Source organism: Plasmodium chabaudi (assembly GCF_900002335.3).
Source record: "Plasmodium chabaudi chabaudi strain AS genome assembly, chromosome: 9".
NCBI lineage: Eukaryota > Apicomplexa > Aconoidasida > Haemosporida > Plasmodiidae > Plasmodium > Plasmodium chabaudi.
In genome coordinates, this window is record NC_030109.2 from 298,765 (window position 1) to 324,764 (window position 26,000).

The window sequence follows — 26,000 nt, forward strand, 5'->3', positions numbered from 1 at the left end:
ACAAAAAGAATGTATTTACTATTCACAAATATTTTTTTATTTCCATATGTATATTACATAAGATAAATAAATTAAAAAATTATTAAATGCCAATCGGGTGATACATTTGCACTTATTTTTCGTTTTATTAAATACTTGATCAAGTTCTATATTGTTTTTTTTTGAAATGAAACAAAAAATATATACTTTAGACACATCCCATAAATGTAGAATGCTTAAGAAGCTATTCTATCATGCGCATAGATATGTAAGTCTATGCTAATATGCACACAATTATAATAAAAATAATTTTAGATCAAAAGAAAAACAAAGCAAAACAATAATGGCATACCAGTACAACAATAGAGAAACAACACTATAATTTATATTTTCCATTATGAAAAAAAATAGCCACATATACATGGCTAATGATTTGCTCATGAGGAACATTTCGATACAATAGTACCCAATGAAAAAGAAGGTGTGTATATATCGCTCTGCTTATATTTCAATAAAATTTTTGAATTTAAGACTTTGTCCTTTATAGTTCTTTGAACTACATTAAACGTATCATACAACCCCTTGAGTTTTTCTTTAATTATATTTGCATCAATAGGATTTGGCATATTGGTAACGTTAATAGTTTTTTTTTTATTATGCTCTGACAACTGTTTAGAGTGCTTAGATATAATTGATTGAAATCGTATATCATATTCGGATTGGATTTCTTTTAATAAATTTTTATATTTTAAATTTATATTTTCATAAGATAATAATATTTTTTGTCTTATGTATCTAAAATAATCTATTATTTGTATATGTATATATCTTTTATTATACTGCATTAATGTATAAGCTTTTATTAAATACTTAGCTGATAAATTTTCCAAGTTATCTCCCTTTTTTAATATATCTAAAAATTCAGGATCATAATAATTATATTTTACTTTTTTTATTGGATATGGCGAATCTATATTATTTTTTAAAAAACTATTACTTTTTATATCATAAGATGTATTGGTAGTTATCCTCTTTTTGCTTTTACTGCTTGAACAAGGTTTATCTATGTAATGATTTGGGCTTAATCGATTTTTATTTATATCCTCACCATCATTATTTGAAAGTGTTTCATTACTCGGTTCATCCTTTCCTATTATGTTTACAATTTCTGAACAATCCTTTGTCTCTGAAATGTTCGTATTTAAATATATTTTTTTATTTTCATTAGTACTTGTGAATTCACCATTTTTACACAATTCTTGTAAATTTATTACATTACTCTTTTCATTTTCTTTACGATCCGATTTGATTTCTTCATCTAATACTTCATCTTTCGTTTTTATATTTTGTGGGTATCCTCTATTTCGTCTCTTATACTTTCTTAAGCTTTGTATACACTCAGTAAGCTTTTCTTGTTTTTCATCATAATTTAATAATGTCTTTATTATTTCAGCAGGTGATTTTATTGGATTACATTGTGTGTTATTAAAATTATTTTTTCTTTTGTTTTTATTTAACCCTATTTTATTTTCACATTCAGTTATTTCTTCTTTAAAGTTTTCGCACCTTTCTATATTTTCATATATATCATTTCCTTCTTTATCGGCAAGGTTTATTTTTTCACAATTTGTATCATAAATAATGCTATCACACTTTTTTACATTATTTGCACTAAACAAATTAAAACCATCATTATTATTATTGTTATGTACTTCCTCGTTTGAATCATTTTTGAGCAGTAACTTTTCTATAGAACCATCTTTTATTTGATTAGGGCTTTTAATATAATTATCATTTTCTACTTTACATTCATTTTGAACTTGTTCCTTACTATCCCTTAAATTATATTCACTATTATAATTATCTAAATTTTCTCTGTTATGTTCATATATACATATTTCTTCATGATTTTCATTTTCTCCTTGTCTTGTAGCAAAATCTTTGGTTGTTGCAAAACTAACCTTGAGCATTTCTGTATCCGTTTCTTCATTGTTTTCGAAGATATTTGGTTGTTCTATATGATCACTAATATTAGTTTCATCGATATTTTCTTCTGATTCTTTTTGTATATTCTCTTTTCCATCCTCTTCAACATATCCATCACTATAATGATCACAACTTTGGCTACTACTACTACTTGCATCGCTGTCTCTAATATTTTCTTCGTTTTTACAATCCATATAATTTATCGACATATTTAATGGCATAGTTTTTTTACCCATAGACATGTTACCTTTTAATAAGCATATTTCTTTTGTTGTTGCAAAACTTACCTTTCTTCGTTCAAGTTTTTCTATACAATTAAAATATATGTCATCTGCTAATATTTGGTTTTGTGGTTCTCCAAGAATGTTATTGTTTTCGTCATTCATTTTGTCTGCAATAGTTTTTTCTGCATTTACATCTTCTGATGGATGTCTATCACTCTTCTTATCGTCATATACAACATTTTCAATAGCAGATAAATCGTTTATGATGTCATAAATTTTATCTTTAACAGATTCTGTATTAAATTTTATGGAAATTTCTACATTTTCGAGTAGCCTATCCTCAAACTGTTTTCGTATCCTGTTTGAAATTACGCCTGTTTAAAAGTAAGGAGAAATAAAAATATAAAATTAAAAGACGTTTTGAAAAAAGTTAAAACGATTTAAAGTGGGAACCTGCAAGAAGCATGTTCTTACCTAGAGCATCCGCTTTCTTAAACTGAAAAATGATGGTCTTCGAATTCTGATCTGTTTTTATTTTTATCCTATCATATGATAGTACTATAAGTAACTGATTTTGTGTATTATAAAAATAGACATAAAAAAAATTTAATAATAAATTTCCTTTATACCCTTTTGCTGATAAAATTGTCTTATCATTTTGATCAGTCTCTATATCAGATATTGTATTAAAAGTGGAAAGAAGAAGATTATTATTACTAACATAAATATATGATGATTCTTTTAGAGTATCTATATTTATATTTTTTTCTTTTGTCAATGTTAAATAGTAAGTTATTTTTTTATTTATTAAATTGTTTATATTGTCTTGAAGAGATATATTTGTGTTATCTAAAATTCGTTTTTGCATAATCTTAAACAATGATAATATTTTTTTTTTAATTTCTATATCTGGAATGAATTCAAACTGATTTATAATATTTTCAATATGATCTGGTATTATAATTGTATTTGATAAATTCAAAGAAGTTTCTTTTCCAATCTGTTCAACTAAATTTATCTGATCTATAGACTTAAAAATGAAAAGTAAAACATCAAATCCGATTTCGATTACTTTTATTCTTGAGCATCCTATTTGTATAGAACTCGAACTTAAATTTTGATTTTTCAAATTGTTAATACTTTGATTCATTAATGATAAATGGTAAGATAATATATGTAACAATGATGTGTAAAAATTAGCTAGCTCTTTGTCATAATTTTTCCATATATCCATTATATTTATATTATTATTTAAATCCAAAATAAAAAAAAAGAAAGTCCTTTCAAATAACAAAAATGTATCCTTTAAAAAGTATTTTTCATTTAAAAATACATTTAAAATAATATTTAAATTTTTGAAAAACTGTTCATCGATTTCTTCTTTAATGTTAATACATTTGTTTATACAATATCGAACAAAATACATACATTCATCAGATAGTATTATTAAATGATTATTCAAAGATTTTATACATATATTTATTATTCTATCTATTACTTTATAATTATAAGTAAAATTGGATTCTATATCTATCTCTATTAAGTCATGCAAAAACATAGACAACGATAGTTCACCTTCTTCTTCCGCTTCATTGAGTTCCTGGATTATGTTTTTGTTATATTCTTCAATATCTATGTCGTTCATTTTGTAGCATTACGAATATTGGCATATATATACATACATGCATACAATTCCTTTGTCTTCTACTTTTAAATATCAGCTTGTGTTGTATATCTTTCCCTTTTTAAAACCTGTCGAATATCAAAAACGTGCACACAATCTAGAACTTTCTATATGGCATGCCTGGCAACTCAATTGAGTTACTGTTTAGTAAACTATTTATGTTAAAAAAATAATATGATAATAAATATAGTCGGAATAATTACAAAATACAATGATATAAAGTCAAATTATGTATAACAAAATGTGCCAAGCCATTTCTATATATCTGCATATATATCTGCATATATAACGAAACAAAATACAAATTAAAAAAAATTCATTATGAATTATCGTTACAAAAAAATGAAAAAAAAAGCGACTTCATTTCGTCGTCATTCTATTATTTTTTTTTTTCCGCAAATTTTTACTTTTAGTAATTTTCTTATTTTTTCTATTCGCTTTGCGATTTATTTGGACTTAATTTTTTTTCACAACTTTTAGACAAGTCATTAGTTTTTCAACGTTCCATAAAATATGCGCACTGTTACCAACAATGGTAATACTAATTGTGAGAATAACAGTATAGTCGTTTTTTTTTTTTTTTTTTTTATTCATAAATACAAAAGTACATTACGTAATTAAGCTATATCTACATATTTTATGCAATAACTATAACATGGAAAAAGAATATTTAAAATAAAAAATAAATTTATCATTCAAATTTTTGTGAATTTTTAAATATACTAAATTTCGATAAAAAAAGGGAATAGACATATTTACAAACTGTGTATATAGACGGCGTTTTTATTTTTTAGCTCCATAGAGCCTAGCTGTATTTTCAATATATAGAAAGTCTTCTACATAATTTTATGTTAATAAAATATGAAGCAAATTGTTAACTGTTTCATTATTTACCATCCTTTTTTAGTAACCTCTTTTTAAACACACAAAAAATAATAGCAAAATAAATATGTATATTTTGTACTATATATGTGGCATATAGTAAGTAGTACCCTTTTTACACACACACTTTTTTTTGGAAATAATTTCATAATTTTTAAAAACTTAATGAGAAAAAGATACAAAATTGGTTAATATAATTATGATCTTCTTATATTTATTTATAACTGATATTTCACTTTTTTTTTTTTTTAATTTTTTTTTTTTTTTTTTTTTCATGTTTCCCAAATAGATTTCTTTCCTTTACAGCTCTGATATATGACTGAATAATAATTGCTGCATAATTATGTTTATCTTCTTTTTTTTGAATTATTGTATTTCTTTTGTCTGCTAAATCTTTTAAATACTTCCTTTCACCTTCTTCCAATTCTTTCCTTTTTATAATGCCATCTAAATCGTCTTCCTGAACTTTATTCTTTTGTAACTCAGTCTGATAGTATGCAATTTCTAACGAAATAAACCAATTCAAGACATGCATACATGAATACATAGCATTGACAAGGCTTAATAAAGCCAGTTTATCAAATTATAAATTGTATATATAACACAACAAAAAGTTGAAATATAATTTTGATGATTATATCATGTAGAATACCTGTATCTATTTCCCGAATCTCAGAGTCTAATGAATCAATATAATTTTGTATATCCAATTCTAATAGATTATTTTTTTTAACTAAGCTAACTTCTAAATCTTGATATGTTTTAATTTGATTTTCATATAAATTTTTTGTTTTTTCAAATATCGTATTAATTGTTTCTAATTCTTCTGGTATACTATTTATAGGTAAACTGTTTAATAGTTCTTTTATTTTGTCTTCAGATATTTCTTTTAATTTTTTTATTTCATCCTCTTTATTTATTAAAATGGATTCTAACTTTTTTACATCATTATAACTTTGGTTTCGAATTGTTTCTAATTCATGGTTTAATCGTTTTTCTTCCTCTCTCATATTGTCTTCTTCATTTTTTAACTCCTCCAAAACTTTTAATCGATCATATTTTTCTTTAGCAGTTGTTTGGAACTTCAGCAAAAATGTGCCCTACAAAAGTGTGAGAACCGAAGTCATATATCTGCCTACCTATGCATGTATGTACATGTTTTTTATTTTATTTTTCCTAAGAGCATTGCTTCTCTACTTTCGTTGGTCCCCCTTAATTTGCCTCACCTTTAAATCTTTGATAATATGAAGAAATTTGAAAAAATCATGATTCTCTGCATCATTTAATGGTTTCAAAGCTTTTACTAAATTATTATTTTCTTTAAATATTTTACATAAGGTAGATGAATATTTTTTTATTTTTTCAATCAATTCTTTATTTTCTTTATAATTAGAAATATCTTCATAGTCACTACTGTTGATGTCGTTTGCTTTATCATTTTCATTGTCAAGGTCCTCATCATTTTTTGATAAATCACTATGCTCATATAATTTATTTAGTTGTATGATATTTTTAAAGTATTGCAAAAATTCTTCAGGTGTTTCGCTCAAATCGACTTCATTTACTTTTTCCAAAACCTAAAATATCATCAAAAAATTTTGTTAATTTTGTTGGCTCTTTCAATAGGTAAAATTCTGTGTGCATACTCATATTTGTGCCTAATTTATGCTTACCTCTTCATTTACAAGAGATAAATTTTTTATTTTTTTTTCAAAAATTTCGATAACATTGTATAAATTACGTGCTTCAGTACCAATGAATTTATCGGGGTCTAACATTTTTTCTCTACCTTTTATATACTGTCTTTTATTTTCAACTTTTTTCACTATATTTTTCAATTTAATTTTTATTTAAAAATAAAAAATATATATCATTGTTCTTATAATATTTACAAAATAATTTAATATTAATATAATAACTTTTTATAAAAATATTGCTTAGTCTTTCCCAAAGAATATGTGAGAAAAAATGAAAATACAAATATTAACCGATATATACACATGCGTGCACACATAACACCAAATATATTATGAGCCTTAAATATATTATTTTTTTTAAATCCTAAAATGTAGATTACTAAAAATTAGTATTCTCTCTATATAGATAATGCCAAGCGTCCCATATGGCTATCCATATATTTCAGCTTAATTTTTCAAAGGCATATATTGCACCTTATTTTCATAATGATAAATATTTTATTTTTCGATTTTTTATATTAAATCAGACAGTTAAAGTTGATAACAAAAACATTTTAAAAAAAGTATAGTAAAAATATATAAATATACATAAAATAATAATAAAAATATATATCAAAAAAAAATATTTATTTTTAAATAATTCATTATTATTTAAAAAATTATTGAACACCAACACCGGTCTTCTTTTTCTTGAAATAAATATAAAAAAATAATATTTTACAAATTTTAATTATATTAAAAATGTGTTTTCTCCTAAAAAGTAAAAGAAAGAGCATATTTTATAATTATATATTTATTTATCAAAAAAATAGTATGAACTTTTGGATTTGCTTAGATAGGGATACAATATATGTAGCTAAACCTCCTACATATTTTATATATATACATATTGTAAATATATAATTAAAAATATTAAGTCAGTTATCCAATTTGTCTTCATTAACGTCAGAAGCAGAACTGATTTTGTTTCATCATTTTAATATTTTCATTATATATGTAGGAGGTATATACAATCCAATTCTCATAATTTTTAAATATTAACAATATTTTATTATAATAAATTTATTATAAAATTAAAGATTCATAATAATTTTCAAAATATTTTACCTTCATATAAAACTGAAGAAAATACAATATATCTATATTTTTGCATCAGCCTTATGGGCTTATATTATTTAAAACAAAAAAATAATAACTTGAATTCATTTTAGGAAGTCTTCCTTTTTTTAGTATCGTTTGAATCCCCTATTATAATATGCCTACGCATTTATTCCAGTCTCCATATTTAAGTTGCTAATTTCTGTAAAGAAAAAAGATCATAATTAGTGGCAATTTTTCATTATGCAATGTTGTTTATTTATTCAAAAGCATGGGTATATGAATTTATTACGGTTAATGAAGAATGCGGGTGAATATATATGCTTTAATATTTCGCTTGTTATTTGGTGGTGGTTTTTCTTTTTTAACAATATTTTCAATTTAGCTACTTGATCATCATTTATTAAACCTGTTGAAAACAAAAAATGGTATATATAATGTAAATGTGACAAAACAGATGAAATGACATAATATGCCCGGTGATAATAGCAATTGGCATGCCGATTGAAATTTACAAAAAAACTTCTTGTAAATTTATTGTAGAATGTTATTTATTTTATATCAGATAGGGATAACTGGTTAAAAAGGTTATCTTCAAAATTTGCTATTTTTCAGATGCCAAGCGTACATTCTCATCATTTAAAATAAATAAACATCTACAGCCATTTTGCATGCACATGTGCATGTGCACACACTTTATGGCTTCTTTCTAGTTCTTATCGTGCAACAACGCATCAAACCGTTTTCTATAAATATATCGTACCTCTATAATTCTGGACTAGGGTTAGCAGCGACTTGTGCCAATTTATTGTTAATGTGCTAGGGTAATTTTCAAACGTTAAAAAATAATCAACCGATTTTTCAATAAACTATAAAAAAATAAGAGATACGCACAAAATTTTGAGATAGCTTAAAGGTAGAAATGTATTTTCTTATATTTTATTACATCTTTTTTTTCTTACTTCTTTGGAAAATGCATATTTTTTATTAAAAAAAATCGTTAAAATATGTGAAATATGAGAATTCCATGGAAACTTAAAAATATCGTTAAGACAGCAAGTCACAATATTTATTGATATACTCATTTTTTGAATGACACTTCCAAATATTACAATTTGTTTCTTGGTGGAATCCTATAAATGAAAATAACAAAAATATGGCAAAGTTATAGTATATAGACAAAATCCGATCAGATCATATATTCACAAAATTTATCTCTACATATGTAGCTAATATTTGCGGTAATTGATAATTTTAATCAGTTTGGGGCAGTACAATTGTCTTCATTTTTTTTATTATTCAGACAAGACTAATCATCATATAAAATTTTTCCCGCGATGCTATTTTATTCATAAACAAAATGTAGAGGCGACAATACATCTCTTTTAATATACGCACAAGCAGTTTGATTGAGCTATTTTTCTTACTTGTAACAAAACAGGGTATAAAAGGCCTTTAAACCATGCTTTTGATTTATATAAAGATTTTATTAGTGTTTTATATAAAAAGCCATCAAGCTTTTTGTTTAGTTCAATATTTTCTAATATGATGGGTAGTAAAATATGCTTATAATATATGCATACATCTTTTTCTTTTAAACCCGATGAAAATAATTTGGTTACTTCAAAAACTGCTTGGGTTGTCCATTTTTTGGGAGATGTTAATAAAAGTAATTCATACCATTTTGGTGATTTTACTAATATTGTAAGGGCTTGATGTAATCGCCCTTTTTTGTAAATTGATAAATTTTCTCCTACAACCCTATAACATTTTTCAACCATTGAATCTATCTTCGTTTTCTACAATAAAAAAAATTAATGTAACATAATTTATTTTTCATCATATAAAATAATATATGCCAAAAGGCACTTATGTGTGTTTCTCTTTTATTGCCATTGTGCACAAATTTGTACTGCCTAAATTGTTTACAAATTTAAAACATTTTAAGCCCTGATTTTTGCCTCAATGTTATTTTAAGCAATTTTATTTTTATTTATTTTGATGTATTTTATTTAACCCGCTATTTATTTATGCAGCTTTTAAGCATGCAAACAAATAGTGATGCTAAACAAAAGAAACAATAATAAATAAGCGAAACAATGTTGTACATATAGGAAAATGTTGCATCCCCGTATGCACACAAAATAATATATGTTGAAAATAAAATTGCTCGAAGAGGAAATATATTTTACAACTTATTTATTCAATTTATGTTATTACCTGTTCAGGGACCTTATCAAAGTCAGTTATTTTATTATTTGAAGCATCTCCAAATTGTCCTTGACCTTTATAACCATTTTTATTGATTTTTATATTTAGATCTTCTAATATATCATTTGGTTCTTCATATGCATTAGTCATATAATTTCGATTTGAACTTATTTCATTGTCATCATAAAAATTTGTATCATCTATAACTTCATCTTCTATGTCGTCATTAAATTCTAAAAATTTATCTTCTTGAGAATTGTTGAAATCGATTAGATCATCATCATCATAATCTGAATAATCGTTTTCATTTGTTATATTTGCTAGTTTAATTATTTTATTTAATGTATTTTTTTTTTTATGTTTTTCTGTTAATTTATTTTTCTTTTTTTTGTGTTTTTTTAATATCCCATTTTTTGAGACTACAACATTTTTTAAATTTTCTTCAAATGTCCCAGCATGCTTTTGTTTTTTTCTTACTTTAATCTTCGCCATTTTTACTTATTATTTTTTTAAATATATTAATACATAAAATAAATAAAATATAAATAGTAGTAAAATTGCGGGATATGTTTTGAAATTATTAACAAAATTAAAAGCTGCTATTGCTATAATTGTTTGCGGCAGCTCGAAAATATTATTTACATATATTGGATCATATATAACGAAAAAACATAATTTATGTTTTAATGTTTTCACAGAAAAATTAAATAAACTTAAACTATATATTATGTACTATACATAAACAAATAAATATATTTTCCCCTATTCCAACAACATACAAAATAAATATAGATTTTTTTTTACATAAATTTTATATATTCTTATTATTCTTAAAAAATTATTATTTATATACATAAAGGGAAATATAATTATCACAAGGTAAATACAAAAAAAATTACATAAATATATATTTTTTTTAAATAAAATATTGCAATGCGCAATAATAGTTATTATCTTTTCCCTTTTTCAAATAAATCAATTTAAAAAACAGCATATTATTAGGGCCTACATAAAATTTGCATTTAAATTTACAACTACATATATAAAAAAATTAATTTAACTATAAGTAAACGCTTATATTATATAATAAAAATGTTTTTTTTAAGTATATATTTATAGAGGGTATACCACAAAAAAATTATAATATAAATAATATATTATTGCATAAAGTATGGAAAAAATAAATGCCTACTATAATGTGCGACATATTTAAAAGGATTATATCAACCTTATAAACATAATGATGTTACATTAAAAAAATAATTATAAAAACATTAATTTTGTAGAAACAATTATTAAAAAAATATATTTATTTATTTTGAAAAATATATTATTTATTTTGAAAATGGATTATTTGTTTTGAAAAATATAACATTTATTTTAAGCATACTTAAATTATTTAAGAAATACTCTGGTTATTTTTTATGGTTTTTTGTTAATTCCATTTTAAGTAGCATACACTAATTCGCTAGCTAATTATATTCACATATAATTATGTATTTTTTTTTTTTTTTTTTTTTTTTTTTATTTCCATTTTGGCTAGTCCATAAAACAAGAGTGTCGTAGTTGTATAACTGATCGACGCATACAATTATTTGTAAATAAAATTAAACCATTTATTTGACAAAATCTATTAATTCCATAAAGGTTAAAAATAACTGTGTAATAAAAAAATAGGTGGTTATGAAATATTTGTGATTAAACCTTGGTGTATTCTTATAAATATGACTGTTAATAATATTTATTCCTTAAGCTATTTTTCCACAATTTATTTTCCCTATTTGGCTTCCTATATATATAAATTATAATTGCCATTTTTAATAAAATATTTATCTTTGCAATTTAATGCATAAATTTGGAAAAATATATAGACGTATTTACTTATGTTTATAAGTAAAAAACAAATGGGAAATAATTATCCATATAAGAAAAATTGTACAAGGATATCAAACGGAAATTGCTACAATTTTTTGTTTTCTTTCTTATTATTAAAATTGGCATATAAATAAGTAAAATGTTTTTTATGTATTTAAAAAAGTCGAAAGAATGAAATTAATAATTGCTACTTTGTGCAAATAATATGGTTTTCATTTGTTCTGAAAAATGCTTTCACACATGCTACCACCAAAAAGATTATAACCACCATAAATTGAATAACAGTTTGGTTATTCCCAATTTTATGTTATTAATTATATAAAAAAGAAAAGCTTATCATCGTTTTAGTCGCTATATGGTTTTCCCTTTCTTAAAGAAAACCACCAAATTGAAATATAACAAATTAAGACCTTTTATTAGATTAGCATAAATGCTATATAAATAGATATTCAGTTATATCACACACGGGTGTTTAAATTTTTATGATTTGTATTTTTGTTTAAATATAGAGTTACTTATTTTTTATTAATATTATTTTCTCAGATTATATATAAAGTATCGTCAGCTATATTTTTATATCAGACATATGCTTGTCAATAATTTTAAGGTTCATCATAGAAAATAAAATTAATAATAAATTAAAAAAAAATTAAAAAGGCATTTAATTTTTTTTTATATTTCGTTTAAAAAAGTTAAGGATACATAATAGTGATGTGTGTGAGTTGACATTTATGAAATTGAATGCTATATTATAGGAGTACTTAAAGAATAATTCACCAAATATTCGATATAAAATTAGTTATATGTACGTTTTTTATATACGAATAATGCATAAGCAATGTTACACAACATATATAACTTATAATACAACTATAAATTTATAAGTTTACATTGTACAACTAATTGAGTATTTTTTCAAATTCATATAACATATTTTAATGATATCAATAAATTTCATATACTTTTAAAATATAGAGCTACAATACATACAATTTTATACTTAAGCAGCTATGCATATGTTAATATACATACATATTTACATTTTGTTCTTTTATATCATAAGGCAGTATTAATTTTAAAATTTGTTAAACATAGCAAAAACAAATTTAGGGAAAAACCCCAATATAGATATATTTGAAATATGGAAATTGCTTTCTACATTATAAATTTTTTTATTATTCACAAAATTTATTTAATAATTTTTCATTTAAATATTTTATAAAAAATAAAAAAAAATAATATATAATTATGTATAAAAAAATTATATTATAAATATTTAATTATTAAAATTACAAATATTATTTTACAAAAAAAAACTTATATAAATAATAAATAATGTTATAGCCATTAAGTAAAAAAGGGGCATACATATTAAATAACCACTGATAGCACTAATATGCAACATAATAAAAAATAATAATATATTCGCTTGTAGTTAATTATGTTATATATATAATATATAGTTTATTATGGTATTCTTCATAGCGAGTTAAAATTTATTATTTTTGAGGAACGCAAAAGTGTAGGTAGCGCTAACAAAAAGTTAAGATAAAAGCATATACTAAAAATGTATGTATATAAATAAGCCCATAATATATTATGCATATATTATGCATATATTATGCATATTCCTTATTATTAGAAATCCCTAAGGTCGTAAAACTTCAATTTTTCCCCACTGCATTTTGCCATTATTATGTAAAATATATAATAAGATTATTTTATTTTATAAGAGGGGAAAAAAGGGCTAAATATAATATACTCATTTGTATATGTATTTTTTTTACTATTGCCGTTTAAAAAAAAATAAAAAATTATAAATAAAAAATTTTGATAATATTATAAAAAATTATAATTTAACAAATTTACAAATATACATATTTATATGTATAAATAATAATATTTAATATATACTCTTTGTGAGAGAGTCAATTGTAAAATTATTGAATTTAAAAGTAAAATTCTTAACTGTTTTTTTTGATCTTTATTAAAATGGGAAGAAAATCAACAATAAAACCTTCAACTGGAATAGCAGGTTAGTTTTACTTACATAAAAAATTTAAGATTATTATTTTGGGATATTATGCTTAAAAAGGGAAAACAGTTGTATTTTATACATATACATATTTTATGTGACAATGTAATTTTCCCTTATATACATAAATATATATGCATTTACATACTGCTTGTTTGGTATATAAACCTATACATATTTATGTACATAGTAAATGGTGACATTGCCATATATACAGCATCCCATTTGTATAGCAAGATAATGCTAAATATAGTTTATAATTATTTTGCATGGATGTATATATATATACATATGAATTAATACCACAAGCATGCTATTGCTGCTATTGCTGCTATTGTTTGAGTATTGTTCAAGACATATTTATGACAGTATCCCTATATATACACATATTCATTATGCATATATTTATTTTTTTCTTAATTCAGTTGGTTTTAATAGCGGACATATAGTTACTAAAAGGAGTGTCAAGAAAAGTATAAAGAAAAGAGCACCACCAAAAAACAAAGAATTAATAAATGATGTTGTTAGAGAAATAACGGGATTTAGTCCATATGAAAAAAGATTAATTGAATTGATAAAAGTAGGAACATCAGCTGCAACTAAAAGAAGCTTGAAATATGCTAAAAAAAAATTAGGTACTCATAAAAGAGGAAAAGCAAAGAGAGAAGAAATTCAAAAAATTGTTATGATGCAAAGAAGAAAAGCCGCAACCGATAAGCACTAAAATTAGAAAAGGAAGAAAAAATATATTACTACTACGAATTATTTTCTTTCATATTTTTAAATCGTATATATATCATAATTTAGCTGTAAAATGGATCTATCCTATTATATATACTAATTTTTTTCAACATTATTAAATTCGTTAATCTTATTACATTGATATGTACATTTTTGTACTATAAAAACAATTCATAATATTTTTCTTAACTTTTATTTTTTTTCCTTTTTATAAACTTAAAAACTATTTCACGTTAATTATAATTATCACACACATATTTTTTCAAATATATAAATTATATAAGAAATAACATAATTTAAAAGAAAATATTAAATGTAAATTTAATTCTAGTAATGACAATAATAATAAAAATAAAACGAACTAAAATCAAACAAATTATATATAGAATAATAAAATAATATATAATTATTTCATCATTTGTATATTTTTTTATATTTACATAAATTATTTCCATAACAAGCATGTTATTATTATTAGCGTTGTTTGAAAAACTATAAAAAAATAACTTTTCAAGGTTTTGTGATAAAAATGAAAAAAGCTCTTTGGGAAAATGGTGTAGTAATGCCTTATAAAGCCTACAACGAAATTGCATTCTTATTATTCTTAAAGTTTATATTATACTTTCACCTATTTTTTATCATCCTCAATAATCAATAAAAAGCTTATCTTCTCTGTATATCGAGCTATAAGCAATATATATTTTAAAAACAACATGCATATGTATATGTGAATAAATGTATATTTCTTCTTAAAGTACATCATTTTACATTTTAAAATTGGGAGTATATATTATATATCTTTTTTGTTTTCATTACATTTAGAAAATATCCTTTGGTGCATTAGGAATAATTTATTTTCTTTACTTAAAACGGCATTTGATTCAAGAATGGGATATTTATCAAACAAAAAAAAGGGAGAGAGATATTAATATAAATAAAGTTCGATTTTCTGAAGACAATGAAAATATCAAACCCATATTGGACGAAGAAAAGAATAAGACATACAGAAGGAAAATCGATTACAATAAAAGGGAATGAATAGGAGTATAAGTATACATTTTATATTTTTTTAAAGGTATTATATCTTTTCCACTTGTTAATATATTTGTTTAAAAAGTATGAATGGAACATATTTTCTTCACTATCTATACTGAAATTTAGTAATAATCAAAATACAATAATTATACAAATAGGACATTTTTTTTTACATACATTAATATATGTAAAAAGGCCCTCTATATATAAGTATTTACATTATTTTTCACGAATATAAAATGCTTTAATCTGTTTTTGTTTTTTTTTTCCACCGTTTTTTGTGTGTACTGGAAATAACTTTATTTTAAAGTTACAATTTATTTAGTACAACTTTTTTAACCAACATACACCCCAAAAAAAACGAAATAAAAAAAATTTAAATAATATTAATTGTGCATGTTGAAAAATGGAATATATTTATTTTAAAGATTTTATTTAAGGAAATTATCATTTATGTCTTTTAAAAGTAGCATGCTTTGGGGTTATCAATTTTATTATTAAAATATAAGGATTTACATTTTGATAAATACTATTTATTTAAATTGCATTACTTTGTCATGGTATGTCTAATTACTATGCTCAGTTATTCCCCTATTTATTCATTATTTTGATGGCGTTAATAACAATCGTTAGACAATTGTTGATATAAAGGCAATGTTACACGAAGGCCAAATAAAAAACATACAACGAAATATTTTTAACAGTCATACGTATAATATGTATATGTAAATAGGATATAATTTTTTTGTGGCTTCCATTTTGGTTGCGTATTTATGCGCATATATTAATATAATAATATAAGAATTTTATGTGTTTTTTTTTGTTATTATTTTTTTGTCTTTTGATATACCACTTTTTATTGCCACACCATTATATAACTGCTAAGTTTGACAAAATAAAAAATTGTATGCGTCTTTTATACATTTTGCATTTTTTTATATAGTAAAAAATACTACACATATGCTAGCTTAATATGTGTTGCAAAATAATACGAAATGGATGAAAAGAGAAAGGAATACCAAAGGATAAATAAACAAACAATCAAACACCAAAATAAATAAGTGACAAAATACAATTCAAAATGAAATAACATAATATTACTATTTTTTATAAATCATTTTATATTGTGTGTGCATAAAAAATATTGTTGGTGTATGCATGTACATATTTTTTTTGTAATTTTGTCAAAAAAATTATTAACGTTAATAATATTTTTATCATTTTTTTTATTATTTATTATTAATATTCAAATTGTTATGTAAATATTTGTGTGATTAACAATTTTATTGTCTTTATTTTCTTAAGTGTTAACCTATTTCTATTTAACACACATTTTGTTATTTCCGTATAATGGTCTCCTCTACGGAAAAAAACATGTATTTGGAAAATAAAAATAAAAAAACAAAAAATTGTAAAATACCAAAATATAGTGGAGAAAAATAGAGGAAAAAAATAATCATATAAAATATAGCGAGCCAAATGGAAACCAATACAACAACCAAGGGCAATGAAAAAATTTTACGGTTTTCACAGGGTGTGATATTAGAAGAAGGAAAAAATATAGTAAATGTAGATAGTAACAAATATTTAAGAAAATATAAATGGTGGGAAGGATTTACAAAACCCAAAGATGCCTTTAATCCTCAAAAAACAAAAGGATTTTTAATTTTAAAATTACATTTACATGAATATTTAAATAAAATATCCTCTTCTCGATCTAACAACAACGATGAGTTAATGTATCCTTATTTAAAAATATTATTAAACAATGTGGAAGTTTATAGGTCACGAATTTTGGATAATAATTTAAAGACATGGGATGAAAAATTATATTTGGAAATTCATTATATTAAAAGTAAAGTCGAAATACAATTATATGATATGGATGAGACAGACGAAATCGTTGAAGACGAATATGTTGGTAGTGCATTAATTGATTTAACATATTTAAAAGTATCAAAAGAATATGATATGACCATAAAATATATAAATAAAACTGCAAAAATAATAAATACCCATGTTTATAAAAAAGACATATCAAATAATACTAATATGAGTAAAGGAAATGAAAAAGTTAACCCCCCAAAAAATGATGAACAAACTTATAATATACTCGAAAAAAATGGTTTTAATAATATTAATAATTTGAAAAAAACATCCAAAGAACCCAATGAATATAATGTTCGTGTAATTGCCAAATTAGTAAATAAAAAAAAATACAATATTTTTAGTTATATATTAAATTCAATGTCATCATTAAATTATCGATGCATAAGTAAAACACGAGGAATATTAGACGTCGAATTAAATGTAAATAAATTGTATGAAGAATTAAAAGTTATTAAATTCAATGCAGATACAATTTGGATACCTTTTTATTCTATAATATGCAATTTTACTTCATGGAAAACACCCGTATATTCAGTATTTTTTGTTATATTCTTTTTACTATCATTTATATTTTCCAAACTATTTATTTCATTCTTTTTATTGGTTTTAAGTTTAATACTTTTTATTTTAGTATCAATTGTTAGAGAAAGTTATAAGTTAAGAAGGGAACAAAATTATAAGGGTATAAAAGACTATGCTCAAAAAAGAAACAAATATTCTTTTATGCGTATTTTAAAACAAAAACAAATTGGCCATCTTAAATTATCAAATGAAAAACATACAAAAAATGGAAATTTAAGTACTTGTGATAGTATATCAAGTGGAAGCATAGACAGTGATACTAAAAGTTATAGTTGTGATAGTTCGGTTAGTGATAGTGAAAGTTGTAGTAATGATAGTTGCACCAGCTCAAGCAATAATAGTATTGACAGTAATGAAGAAAATGGAAGTGTTAAAAGTTTTTTTGCAGAAAATCGAAACACTGAAGATTCTGGTGAAGGTTTAGATTCGAAAAACGGTATTGAATCAAGTGAGTTAAACAAAAACATGAAAATTAATAATGTAGGTAAAAAGGGGAAAGAAAAAGATAAATTAGAAGCAAGCAAAAATAATAATAGCCAACTCAGTAGTGATCAAAGTAGCAATGATACATATGATTCTACAAGTAGTGCATCTACCTATACAGATGATGACAATGATGATGATACGAAAAAAGAATGTAATGATAATAGTGATAATAATAATAATCCAAATAAACATTCAGAAAATAATTTACAAATTATTAAAACATTTATTTCTAATCTAATTGATGAAGATATTATAAATAATATAAAATATTTTCATTATATGGTTCATCGTTTTTCTATATGGTCAAATACATTTTATTATATTTTAAGAAAATTTGGTTACTTCCTTATTATTATTACATTATTATTTGCTTGTCTTAATATATATTTTTATTCATTTGTTTCAAGATGTTTAAGATCTATAGGTTGTTTTGTTGGTTTTGTATTATTGACGTATAATTTTAAACCAACCCATGTTGTATATAAATTTTTTATATGCATCTATGAGTACTATCTATTGAGAATACGTCGAAGAAATGTCGACATATTTACCATTTAAATATGTCACTGAAAACTTTTTTTTTATTTATTTTTCCAATACAAACTATTTTGCATATTTTATTTGAAAATCTTTCTTTAACTAATCATAGGGTGGCAAAAAAATTGCCTAACAAATGCCGATGCATAAATTATATAGCTAAATCATATATGACAATTTTAAACAGAATTTTTGTAAACCGAATTATCTTCGTTCATCGAATATTTATCTCAACCATTTTAATGTACAATCTTTTTCAATATATTTAGAACGAACAAATGCTAGAGGATAGTTATAAACCTTTTCATATATTATATAATTCATAATGTGTTTTCAGTTCCTTTGATTTTATTTTTATAAGTCTTCTTATTTATGTAGAAAACTGTTTTACATTATGAACAAGAGCTTACATTATAGTAATACAAATAAGTGTTTCATATAATATAGCTAGATGGAAAAAGAAAATAAATTAGATACACATATATAAAGACAATACTACGTTGTTAATAAATTTGCAATACATAAAATAGTCATTTTTGGATAGATAAAATTAGTATAATTTATATTTATATAATAATATTTAAATATAAAAATATATAAAATTAAAAAAAATATATATTTATGTAGCCAATTAAATATTCATGCAGTCATTGATGAATGCATAAATTTTGTAAAAAAAAAAATCCCAATTTTTATATCCCAAAAAATTATATACGTAAAAAAAAAAAAATATTTTTTTTTGATGAATATTTTATAAATAAAAGCTTCATGTTTTGCTAACAAAAAAATTGATTAATTTTAGTACGATATATATAAGAAGTTTTTTTTTTATGTTATAACATTTTATAAAAAACATAATTATATATGTGGTAATTTTAATAGTTAGAAGCATAGTATAAGAAGATTAAAATTAAAGGAATTTTTTTTTCAACAATACAAATTAATAAATATGTTCAATAGTATAACTATTAAATAAGCTGGAACCAATTATTCATTTAGATTATAAGAAAAGGAAGAAATAGAATTATAGAAAAAATAAAAGTCTTTTAAATTAGTATAATTAAGTTACAACAAATCTTATAGTAAAAGAAAAGGTTAGATTAAAAAGGACGTTATTGTTTAATATGAATTATTCCATCAAAAAATAATTACAAAGACAGAAGTGACTATACATAATTGGCAAAAGTAAAAAGGAAAAGTTAATCAGATAAATTTTCTATGCAACCTTAAGCATATATATGTTTTCATATTTTTTTCGCATATTTGTTTCGCATATTTGTTTGCTTTTTCATTTGCCAAACGGCGAGTTGTTCTCACAAAATGAACCACACTCTATCCCCCCTTCCGAGCAATAGCCACGTATTTTTTTACTAGCATAAATAGCTCGAAAATATGAAAAGCATAAAAAACGGGATGTATAATTTTAACCCCTCAAAGGAGGACCCATTTGGAAAAGCGCCAGCTGGATATGTAGCTGGGAAGGGAAGAGGAGTAACGGGATTCTCTGGGGGTGTTAGTAGAGATGACATTACAGAAGATAAAGATAAAAATGATTATTCAGATTTTAATTACGATGAATTTCATGGATATTCAGAATCATTATTTAAAGATACAGAATATGATGAAGAAGATAAAGAAGCAGATGATATTTATGAAGCTATTGATTCTCGTATGGATGTTCGAAGAAAAAGTAGAAGAGAAAATAAATTGAAAGAAGAAATTTTAAAAATGAGAGCTCAAAAACCAACAATACAAGAACAATTTAGTGACTTAAAAAAAAATCTAGCTAATGTTACATTAGAAGAATGGGAATCAATACCCAATGTTTTAAATTATTCTCGACAAAAACAAAAAAAAATGCCAAAAAGTTATTTACCAGCACCAGATAGTCTTATTATGAGTAAATTAAATGAATCAAATTCACATTTAAATTATTCAGCTTCTTCAGGAAATACTAGTGGTCTTAAAACACCTCTTGGAATGAAAACCCCTTTAGGTTTATACACTCCTATAGGTCTAGGATTTCAAACACCTTTATTAAAAGGTTCAACAAGCTCAGGTATTGATACACCATTATTTGGAAAAAATAATAGAAGCGGAGCAATTAATAGTGGGTTAAGTACACCTTTTACCCTCTCTGGGTATGCAACCCCTTTTGCCATTTCTGGATATGCAACTCCTTTGAATTCTTCAAATATAAGTGGATATAATACACCACTAATTAGCGGAGGAACTAATAATGCAAACAATGCAAGTATGCTATCTCTAAATGATTTGGGAGAAGCTAGAGGTACAGTACTTTCTGTAAAGTTAGATGAACTCATTGATAATGTAGAAGGACAAACTGTTATTGATCCTAAAGGATATTTAACAAATTTAAATGCAAAAAATTTAACAAGTGATTCTGATATAGCAGATATAAATAAAGCAAGATCATTATTGAAATCAGTTATAAATACAAATAGAAAACATGGACCTGGATGGATTGCAGCTGCACGAGTTGAAGAACTAGCTCAAAGAAAAGATAAAGCAAAAGAAATTATTATGAAAGGTTGTATTGAATGTTCTAAAAATGAAGATGTATGGTTAGAAGCTGTAAGGTTAGAAGATAAATTGAGTGAAGCTAAAATTATTTTAGCAAAAGCAATTAAAAATATTCCTACATCTGTTAAATTATGGTTAGAGGCATATAAAAAAGAAAAGAACGTTCAAGATAAAAGAAAGGTATTACGAAAAGCCATTGAATGTATTCCTAATTCAGTAGTCCTATGGAAAGAAGCTATTTCGCTTGAAAATGAAAATAATGCATATATATTGTTAAAACGAGCTGTTGAATGTATACCCCAATGTATAGAGATGTGGATTGCATTGGCACGATTATGTAAATATAGTGAAGCCCAAAAGGTTTTAAATGAAGCTAGAAAACAAATTCCAACAAGTGCAGAAATATGGATCAATGCATCTAAATTAGAAGAAAAGCAAGGTAATATTAACATGGTTGATGTTATTATAAAGAGATGTATAGAAAACTTATCTCAAAAAAATGTAGTACATGAAAGAGATAAATGGATTAAGTTTGCTGAAGAATGTGAACAGTCCGATTTTTTACATACATGTCAAAGTATTATTAAAAATACTATGAATATTGGTGTTGAAAATTTAAATAAAAAAAGAATTTATAAACAAGATGCACAAAATTGTATAAATAATAAATCATTACATACAGCTAGATGTATATATAATGAAGCTTTAAAAATTTTTAAAACAAAAAAATCTTTATGGTTAGATTTAGCTAATTTAGAATTAACACATGGTAATCAAGCAAATGTAGATGACGTTTTACAACGAGCTGTTAAAAATTGCCCACATTCTAGTGTCCTATGGTTAATGTATGCAAAACAAAAATGGTTAAATAACGAAATAGATGCAGCTAGAAAAATATTAGCAGAATCATTTATGCATAACCAAAATACAGAAGTAATATCATTAGCCGCTGTCAAATTAGAAAGAGAAAATAATGAATTTGAAAGAGCTCGAGTTCTTTTAAAAAAATCAAGAGTTCAATGTAATACTCCAAAAATATGGATGCAATCTGTACAATTAGAAAGACTATTAGGAAATTACAATGATGCAAAAGAGCTAGTTCATGAAGCTTTAAAGATACATAAAAAATTTGACAAACTATATATGATAGCAGGACAAATAGAATTGGAAATGGTCGAATTAAAAGAAAATAATGTTGAACAAGATGAAGAAGAAAATCTTACTAGTGCCTATGATAAAGCACAACAAATATATCAACAAGGTTTAAAGTTTTGCCCCGATTCTATTAATTTGTGGTTATGTGCTATCGATTTACAAATTACAAAAAAAAGCTATACATCTGCTAGAGCATTAGTAGAAAAAGCAAAAATAAAAATAAAAAATATACACTCATTAAGTATAAATACAAAAATATTAAAAAATAAAGAAATCATTGAAAGTAATGAACAATATATACATGATGAAGAAATAGCTAGTAATTTAAATCATTCAAAAAATGGTGATAGTAATAATGATAATATATCAAATAGTAAAAACGAATTAGAAAATAAAAATATTAATGCATCTGTAAAAGTTATTGAAAATTATGATCTACTTTGGTTAAAACTTATTGAAATTGAATTATTATGTAATAATAAAAATATAAATCCTATTATTTCAGAAGCTTTAAAAGAATGCCCAACTTCTGGTATATTATGGTCAAAAGCTATAGAATTAGAAAATAAAAATTTACAAAATAGTAAATCTGTTACTGCTTTTAATAATTGTGGAAATAATTCTTATGTTATTTTAATTGTCGCTATTATATTTTGGAATAACTATAAAATAGTTAAAGCAAGGAAGTGGTTTCACAGAGCCATCACTTTAAACCCTTCTTTTGGTGATGGCTGGGCTACATTCTTAGCCTTCGAAATTGATCAGGAAAATGAGATTAACCAAAAGGACATAATCAACAAATGCATAAAGGCGGAGCCCAACCGAGGTAATGGCACAGAGCTTGCTCGTGAACTTTTTTCACTTAATTCTGTTCATATACTCTTTTCCACCATTTTCAACATTTTCACCAATTTCAACGTTTTTCACTTCTTTGCAGGCTACATGTGGAACAAAATCGCAAAGCGGAGAGAAAACTGGAGACTGAGCTACCCACAAAAGATGTATAAATATATTAAGGAACGCTTTCCTCAAGTTTTAAATAAACCAATTTCTGAAAACATATTGAAAATTATCAGTGATGAAAATGTTGTTTTGCCAACTTCACAAGCGGATGAAAATGAAGAATCAACTCAAAAGTCGGACGAAGATAAAGAGGATACCACATTAGATAAAACAAAAAATAATAAAAGAAAAGAAACAAGCTCAAAAAATAACGAAGCAACGAAAAAAAGTCGAAAAAAGAAGTAATCAATTCACGCCTTTTTTACTGCATAACTTATGATATGTCAAGCGCATTACCAGTTTGTTGGCATATCCATTTATTAAAATTTTTTTGTTTTATTAAGCAAAGTCAAAAAGCACTTTGAATATAAAAATTAAATTATGTACATATACCTATATAGTATATATTATACCCCTACACATATGTTTGCTACTTCATTTTGCATATTTTTGTATGCTTAATTTTTTAAATGGCTACAAAGTGTAATAACTTGTTACTATTGTTTTTTTAATTAGTTTTTAAAATATTCAAATAAAATATATATAAAACAAAAAATTTAAAAAAATATGCGCATATTTATGTATGACCACAAATGTAATAAATATGCAACTATTACGAAAAAGTCAATTCCACTAAAATGGCTAACCTTTTTTAAAACAAATAATCATATATTAAAAAAAAAGCTGATAAAAAATAAATAAATAAATAAATAAAAGTATATAACTAATTTTGTATAAAAACAATTAATTAATAACATATTCTATGTAAAGCATATTCAAGCTTTTCATATAAAATTTTTTGTCTGTGGAAAAAACATCAAAGATTGATAAAGGGCATTGATCTTTTTTTACCAAAATTTGGTTGTAAAAAATGACATTTCAACTTAATTATATACAAAAAAATAGGCATGCCTACATGAATGCTTAAATTTTTATTTTATATCTTATTCCATTTTTTTCCAAATTTTCCAAATTTTCCAATTTTTCCATATTTTTCATTTTTTGATTTATTCATATTGAAGTTGTTATTATTGGGTACTCTATTTTTATGATGAAAATTGTTATTACCAAAGTGGTTATTCATTTTGTGTTTCTCTTTATTTATTTCTTTATCTTTTATTTTAAAATCGTTATTATTTTTTTTCATATTATTATTTGAATAGCTATTTTGATTGTCTTCCTTTTCATTTGAATGTTCTTGTGAATGACCATCACAAAATGCACTTATTATACATTTATTTTTTTTTACAAAAATGGAATATTTAACATTATCATCTTCTTTGTTATTCTTTATTTTTTGATTATCCGTAAAATTTTGTTTTTCATTATTGTTACTATTGCTAGTGCCCATTTTTTTTGCACAGTTGTTGTACATATTTTCCCACCACATACCGTCGGTGCTTTGCTCGTCATTCTGTTCTTTATATCCCAGCTTTGAAAAAGGTAAAAAAGTAAAAACATATAAAAAAATATAAATAAAGATACGGTTCAATCGGGAGAGTAGTGAACAGCATTATGAGCTGCATGACATTCAATTAGATATGCAAATGATTATGCAAATGCTTATGTAAATATTTTTTATTTTTTTAATTACCCCATGTTCTCCGTACTTCTTTATTTTCATAATATTAACGTCCCCATTCTCGTTTTTCCCTAACCCTTTACCTCTGCAAAAAGGAAAAAAATATGTCAATATGGAATGGTGTTCCGTTTGTCAGTTTGATAATTTTGCAAAATAAGAAGACAACCTTTTGCCTGACCAAACTTTATAATAATTAGCTTTTTCTTACTTTTCCCATCCAAATTTTTGAAGAATATACGACCCGAATTTTGACTCCACGGGCTTAGATTGATTTTCTATAAAACAAAAGAATGGCATAATAAATATGTGACTTACATTTTTTGTTTCTACTTTTTAAAAATAAATAGAAAGACAAAAATATCCATATATAAGTTATTAAAAATGTGAAAATAATTATATATATTTTGCACACAAATAGGTTAGCTATTCTTTTTATACTTACGAATATCGCATAATAATTTTTCATAATATTTTTTCGACATTTTTCGTTGAAATTATTTTCAACATAAACATAAAATAAGTACTGTCCTAAATCTTGGCACTATATGTATATATATTTATTTATCTATCTATCTATCGTAATCTTGTGTTAAATAAAATTCCTTTCGTTTTATTTTTATAAAAATTGGTTACAAAAAAATTGATTAGCAATTGCAAATAATTTTATCAGCTTTCTGGTTATGCATCCCATTTCAACAAAATATACAGCATATACAACTATGCCTCTTTCTGTTTTTTTTTTGTTTTATTTGTTCGTCTCTTTGTGATAATATTC

General features: G+C 23.8%; 8 protein-coding genes and 4 non-coding genes across 12 annotated transcripts; 4 read left to right on the forward strand and 8 right to left on the reverse strand.

The window, feature by feature from the left end:
* Nucleotides 1-416: 416 nt before the first annotated feature.
* Nucleotides 417-3,834, reverse strand: PCHAS_0906300 (conserved Plasmodium protein, unknown function; the record flags this gene model as incomplete). The annotated part of the gene is made up of 2 exons (XM_016798042.1): nucleotides 417-2,563; nucleotides 2,664-3,834. The coding sequence occupies 2 exons, from the start codon at nucleotides 3,832-3,834 to the stop codon at nucleotides 417-419; spliced, it is 3,318 nt and encodes a 1,105-aa protein (XP_016655301.1).
* Nucleotides 3,835-4,987: 1,153 nt separating this feature from the next.
* PCHAS_0906400 (conserved Plasmodium protein, unknown function) lies at nucleotides 4,988-6,533 on the reverse strand (the record flags this gene model as incomplete). The annotated part of the gene is made up of 4 exons (XM_016798043.1): nucleotides 4,988-5,259; nucleotides 5,408-5,855; nucleotides 5,982-6,332; nucleotides 6,429-6,533. The coding sequence occupies 4 exons, from the start codon at nucleotides 6,531-6,533 to the stop codon at nucleotides 4,988-4,990; spliced, it is 1,176 nt and encodes a 391-aa protein (XP_016655302.1).
* Nucleotides 6,534-7,366: 833 nt separating this feature from the next.
* PCHAS_0906450 lies at nucleotides 7,367-7,432 on the reverse strand. Its single transcript, XR_001678626.1, has one exon. It is a non-coding gene; the product is annotated as a small nucleolar RNA snR61/Z1/Z11 (small nucleolar RNA).
* A 279-nt stretch (nucleotides 7,433-7,711) lies between these two features.
* PCHAS_0906500 (essential nuclear protein 1, putative) lies at nucleotides 7,712-10,253 on the reverse strand (the record flags this gene model as incomplete). The annotated part of the gene is made up of 6 exons (XM_016798044.1): nucleotides 7,712-7,752; nucleotides 7,843-7,959; nucleotides 8,314-8,419; nucleotides 8,513-8,683; nucleotides 8,978-9,349; nucleotides 9,771-10,253. The coding sequence occupies 6 exons, from the start codon at nucleotides 10,251-10,253 to the stop codon at nucleotides 7,712-7,714; spliced, it is 1,290 nt and encodes a 429-aa protein (XP_016655303.1).
* Nucleotides 8,100-8,194, reverse strand: PCHAS_0906530. The gene has a single exon (XR_001678628.1). It is a non-coding gene; the product is annotated as a small nucleolar RNA snoR09 (small nucleolar RNA).
* PCHAS_0906540 lies at nucleotides 8,796-8,875 on the reverse strand. The gene has a single exon (XR_001678627.1). It is a non-coding gene; the product is annotated as a small nucleolar RNA SNORD127 (small nucleolar RNA).
* Nucleotides 10,254-12,171: 1,918 nt separating the features above from the next.
* Nucleotides 12,172-12,257, reverse strand: PCHAS_0906550. Its single transcript, XR_001678629.1, has one exon. It is a non-coding gene; the product is annotated as a small nucleolar RNA snoR12 (small nucleolar RNA).
* A 1,371-nt stretch (nucleotides 12,258-13,628) lies between these two features.
* PCHAS_0906600 (60S ribosomal protein L36, putative) lies at nucleotides 13,629-14,395 on the forward strand (the record flags this gene model as incomplete). The annotated part of the gene is made up of 2 exons (XM_016798045.1): nucleotides 13,629-13,671; nucleotides 14,097-14,395. The coding sequence occupies 2 exons, from the start codon at nucleotides 13,629-13,631 to the stop codon at nucleotides 14,393-14,395; spliced, it is 342 nt and encodes a 113-aa protein (XP_016655304.1).
* A 546-nt stretch (nucleotides 14,396-14,941) lies between these two features.
* On the forward strand, nucleotides 14,942-15,450 carry PCHAS_0906700 (conserved Plasmodium protein, unknown function; the record flags this gene model as incomplete). Its single annotated transcript, XM_016798046.1, has 2 exons — nucleotides 14,942-14,971; nucleotides 15,235-15,450. The coding sequence occupies 2 exons, from the start codon at nucleotides 14,942-14,944 to the stop codon at nucleotides 15,448-15,450; spliced, it is 246 nt and encodes an 81-aa protein (XP_016655305.1).
* A 1,476-nt stretch (nucleotides 15,451-16,926) lies between these two features.
* Nucleotides 16,927-18,963, forward strand: PCHAS_0906800 (conserved Plasmodium protein, unknown function; the record flags this gene model as incomplete). The annotated part of the gene is made up of 1 exon (XM_735883.2): nucleotides 16,927-18,963. The coding sequence occupies one exon, from the start codon at nucleotides 16,927-16,929 to the stop codon at nucleotides 18,961-18,963; it is 2,037 nt and encodes a 678-aa protein (XP_740976.2).
* A 1,371-nt stretch (nucleotides 18,964-20,334) lies between these two features.
* On the forward strand, nucleotides 20,335-23,889 carry PCHAS_0906900 (pre-mRNA-processing factor 6, putative; the record flags this gene model as incomplete). Its single annotated transcript, XM_739507.2, has 2 exons — nucleotides 20,335-23,467; nucleotides 23,579-23,889. The coding sequence occupies 2 exons, from the start codon at nucleotides 20,335-20,337 to the stop codon at nucleotides 23,887-23,889; spliced, it is 3,444 nt and encodes a 1,147-aa protein (XP_744600.2).
* Nucleotides 23,890-24,580: 691 nt separating this feature from the next.
* Nucleotides 24,581-25,707, reverse strand: PCHAS_0907000 (conserved Plasmodium protein, unknown function; the record flags this gene model as incomplete). The annotated part of the gene is made up of 4 exons (XM_016798047.1): nucleotides 24,581-25,075; nucleotides 25,238-25,310; nucleotides 25,434-25,500; nucleotides 25,668-25,707. 4 exons carry the CDS (start codon nucleotides 25,705-25,707, stop codon nucleotides 24,581-24,583), a joined length of 675 nt encoding a protein of 224 aa, XP_016655306.1.
* Nucleotides 25,708-26,000: the final 293 nt, after the last annotated feature.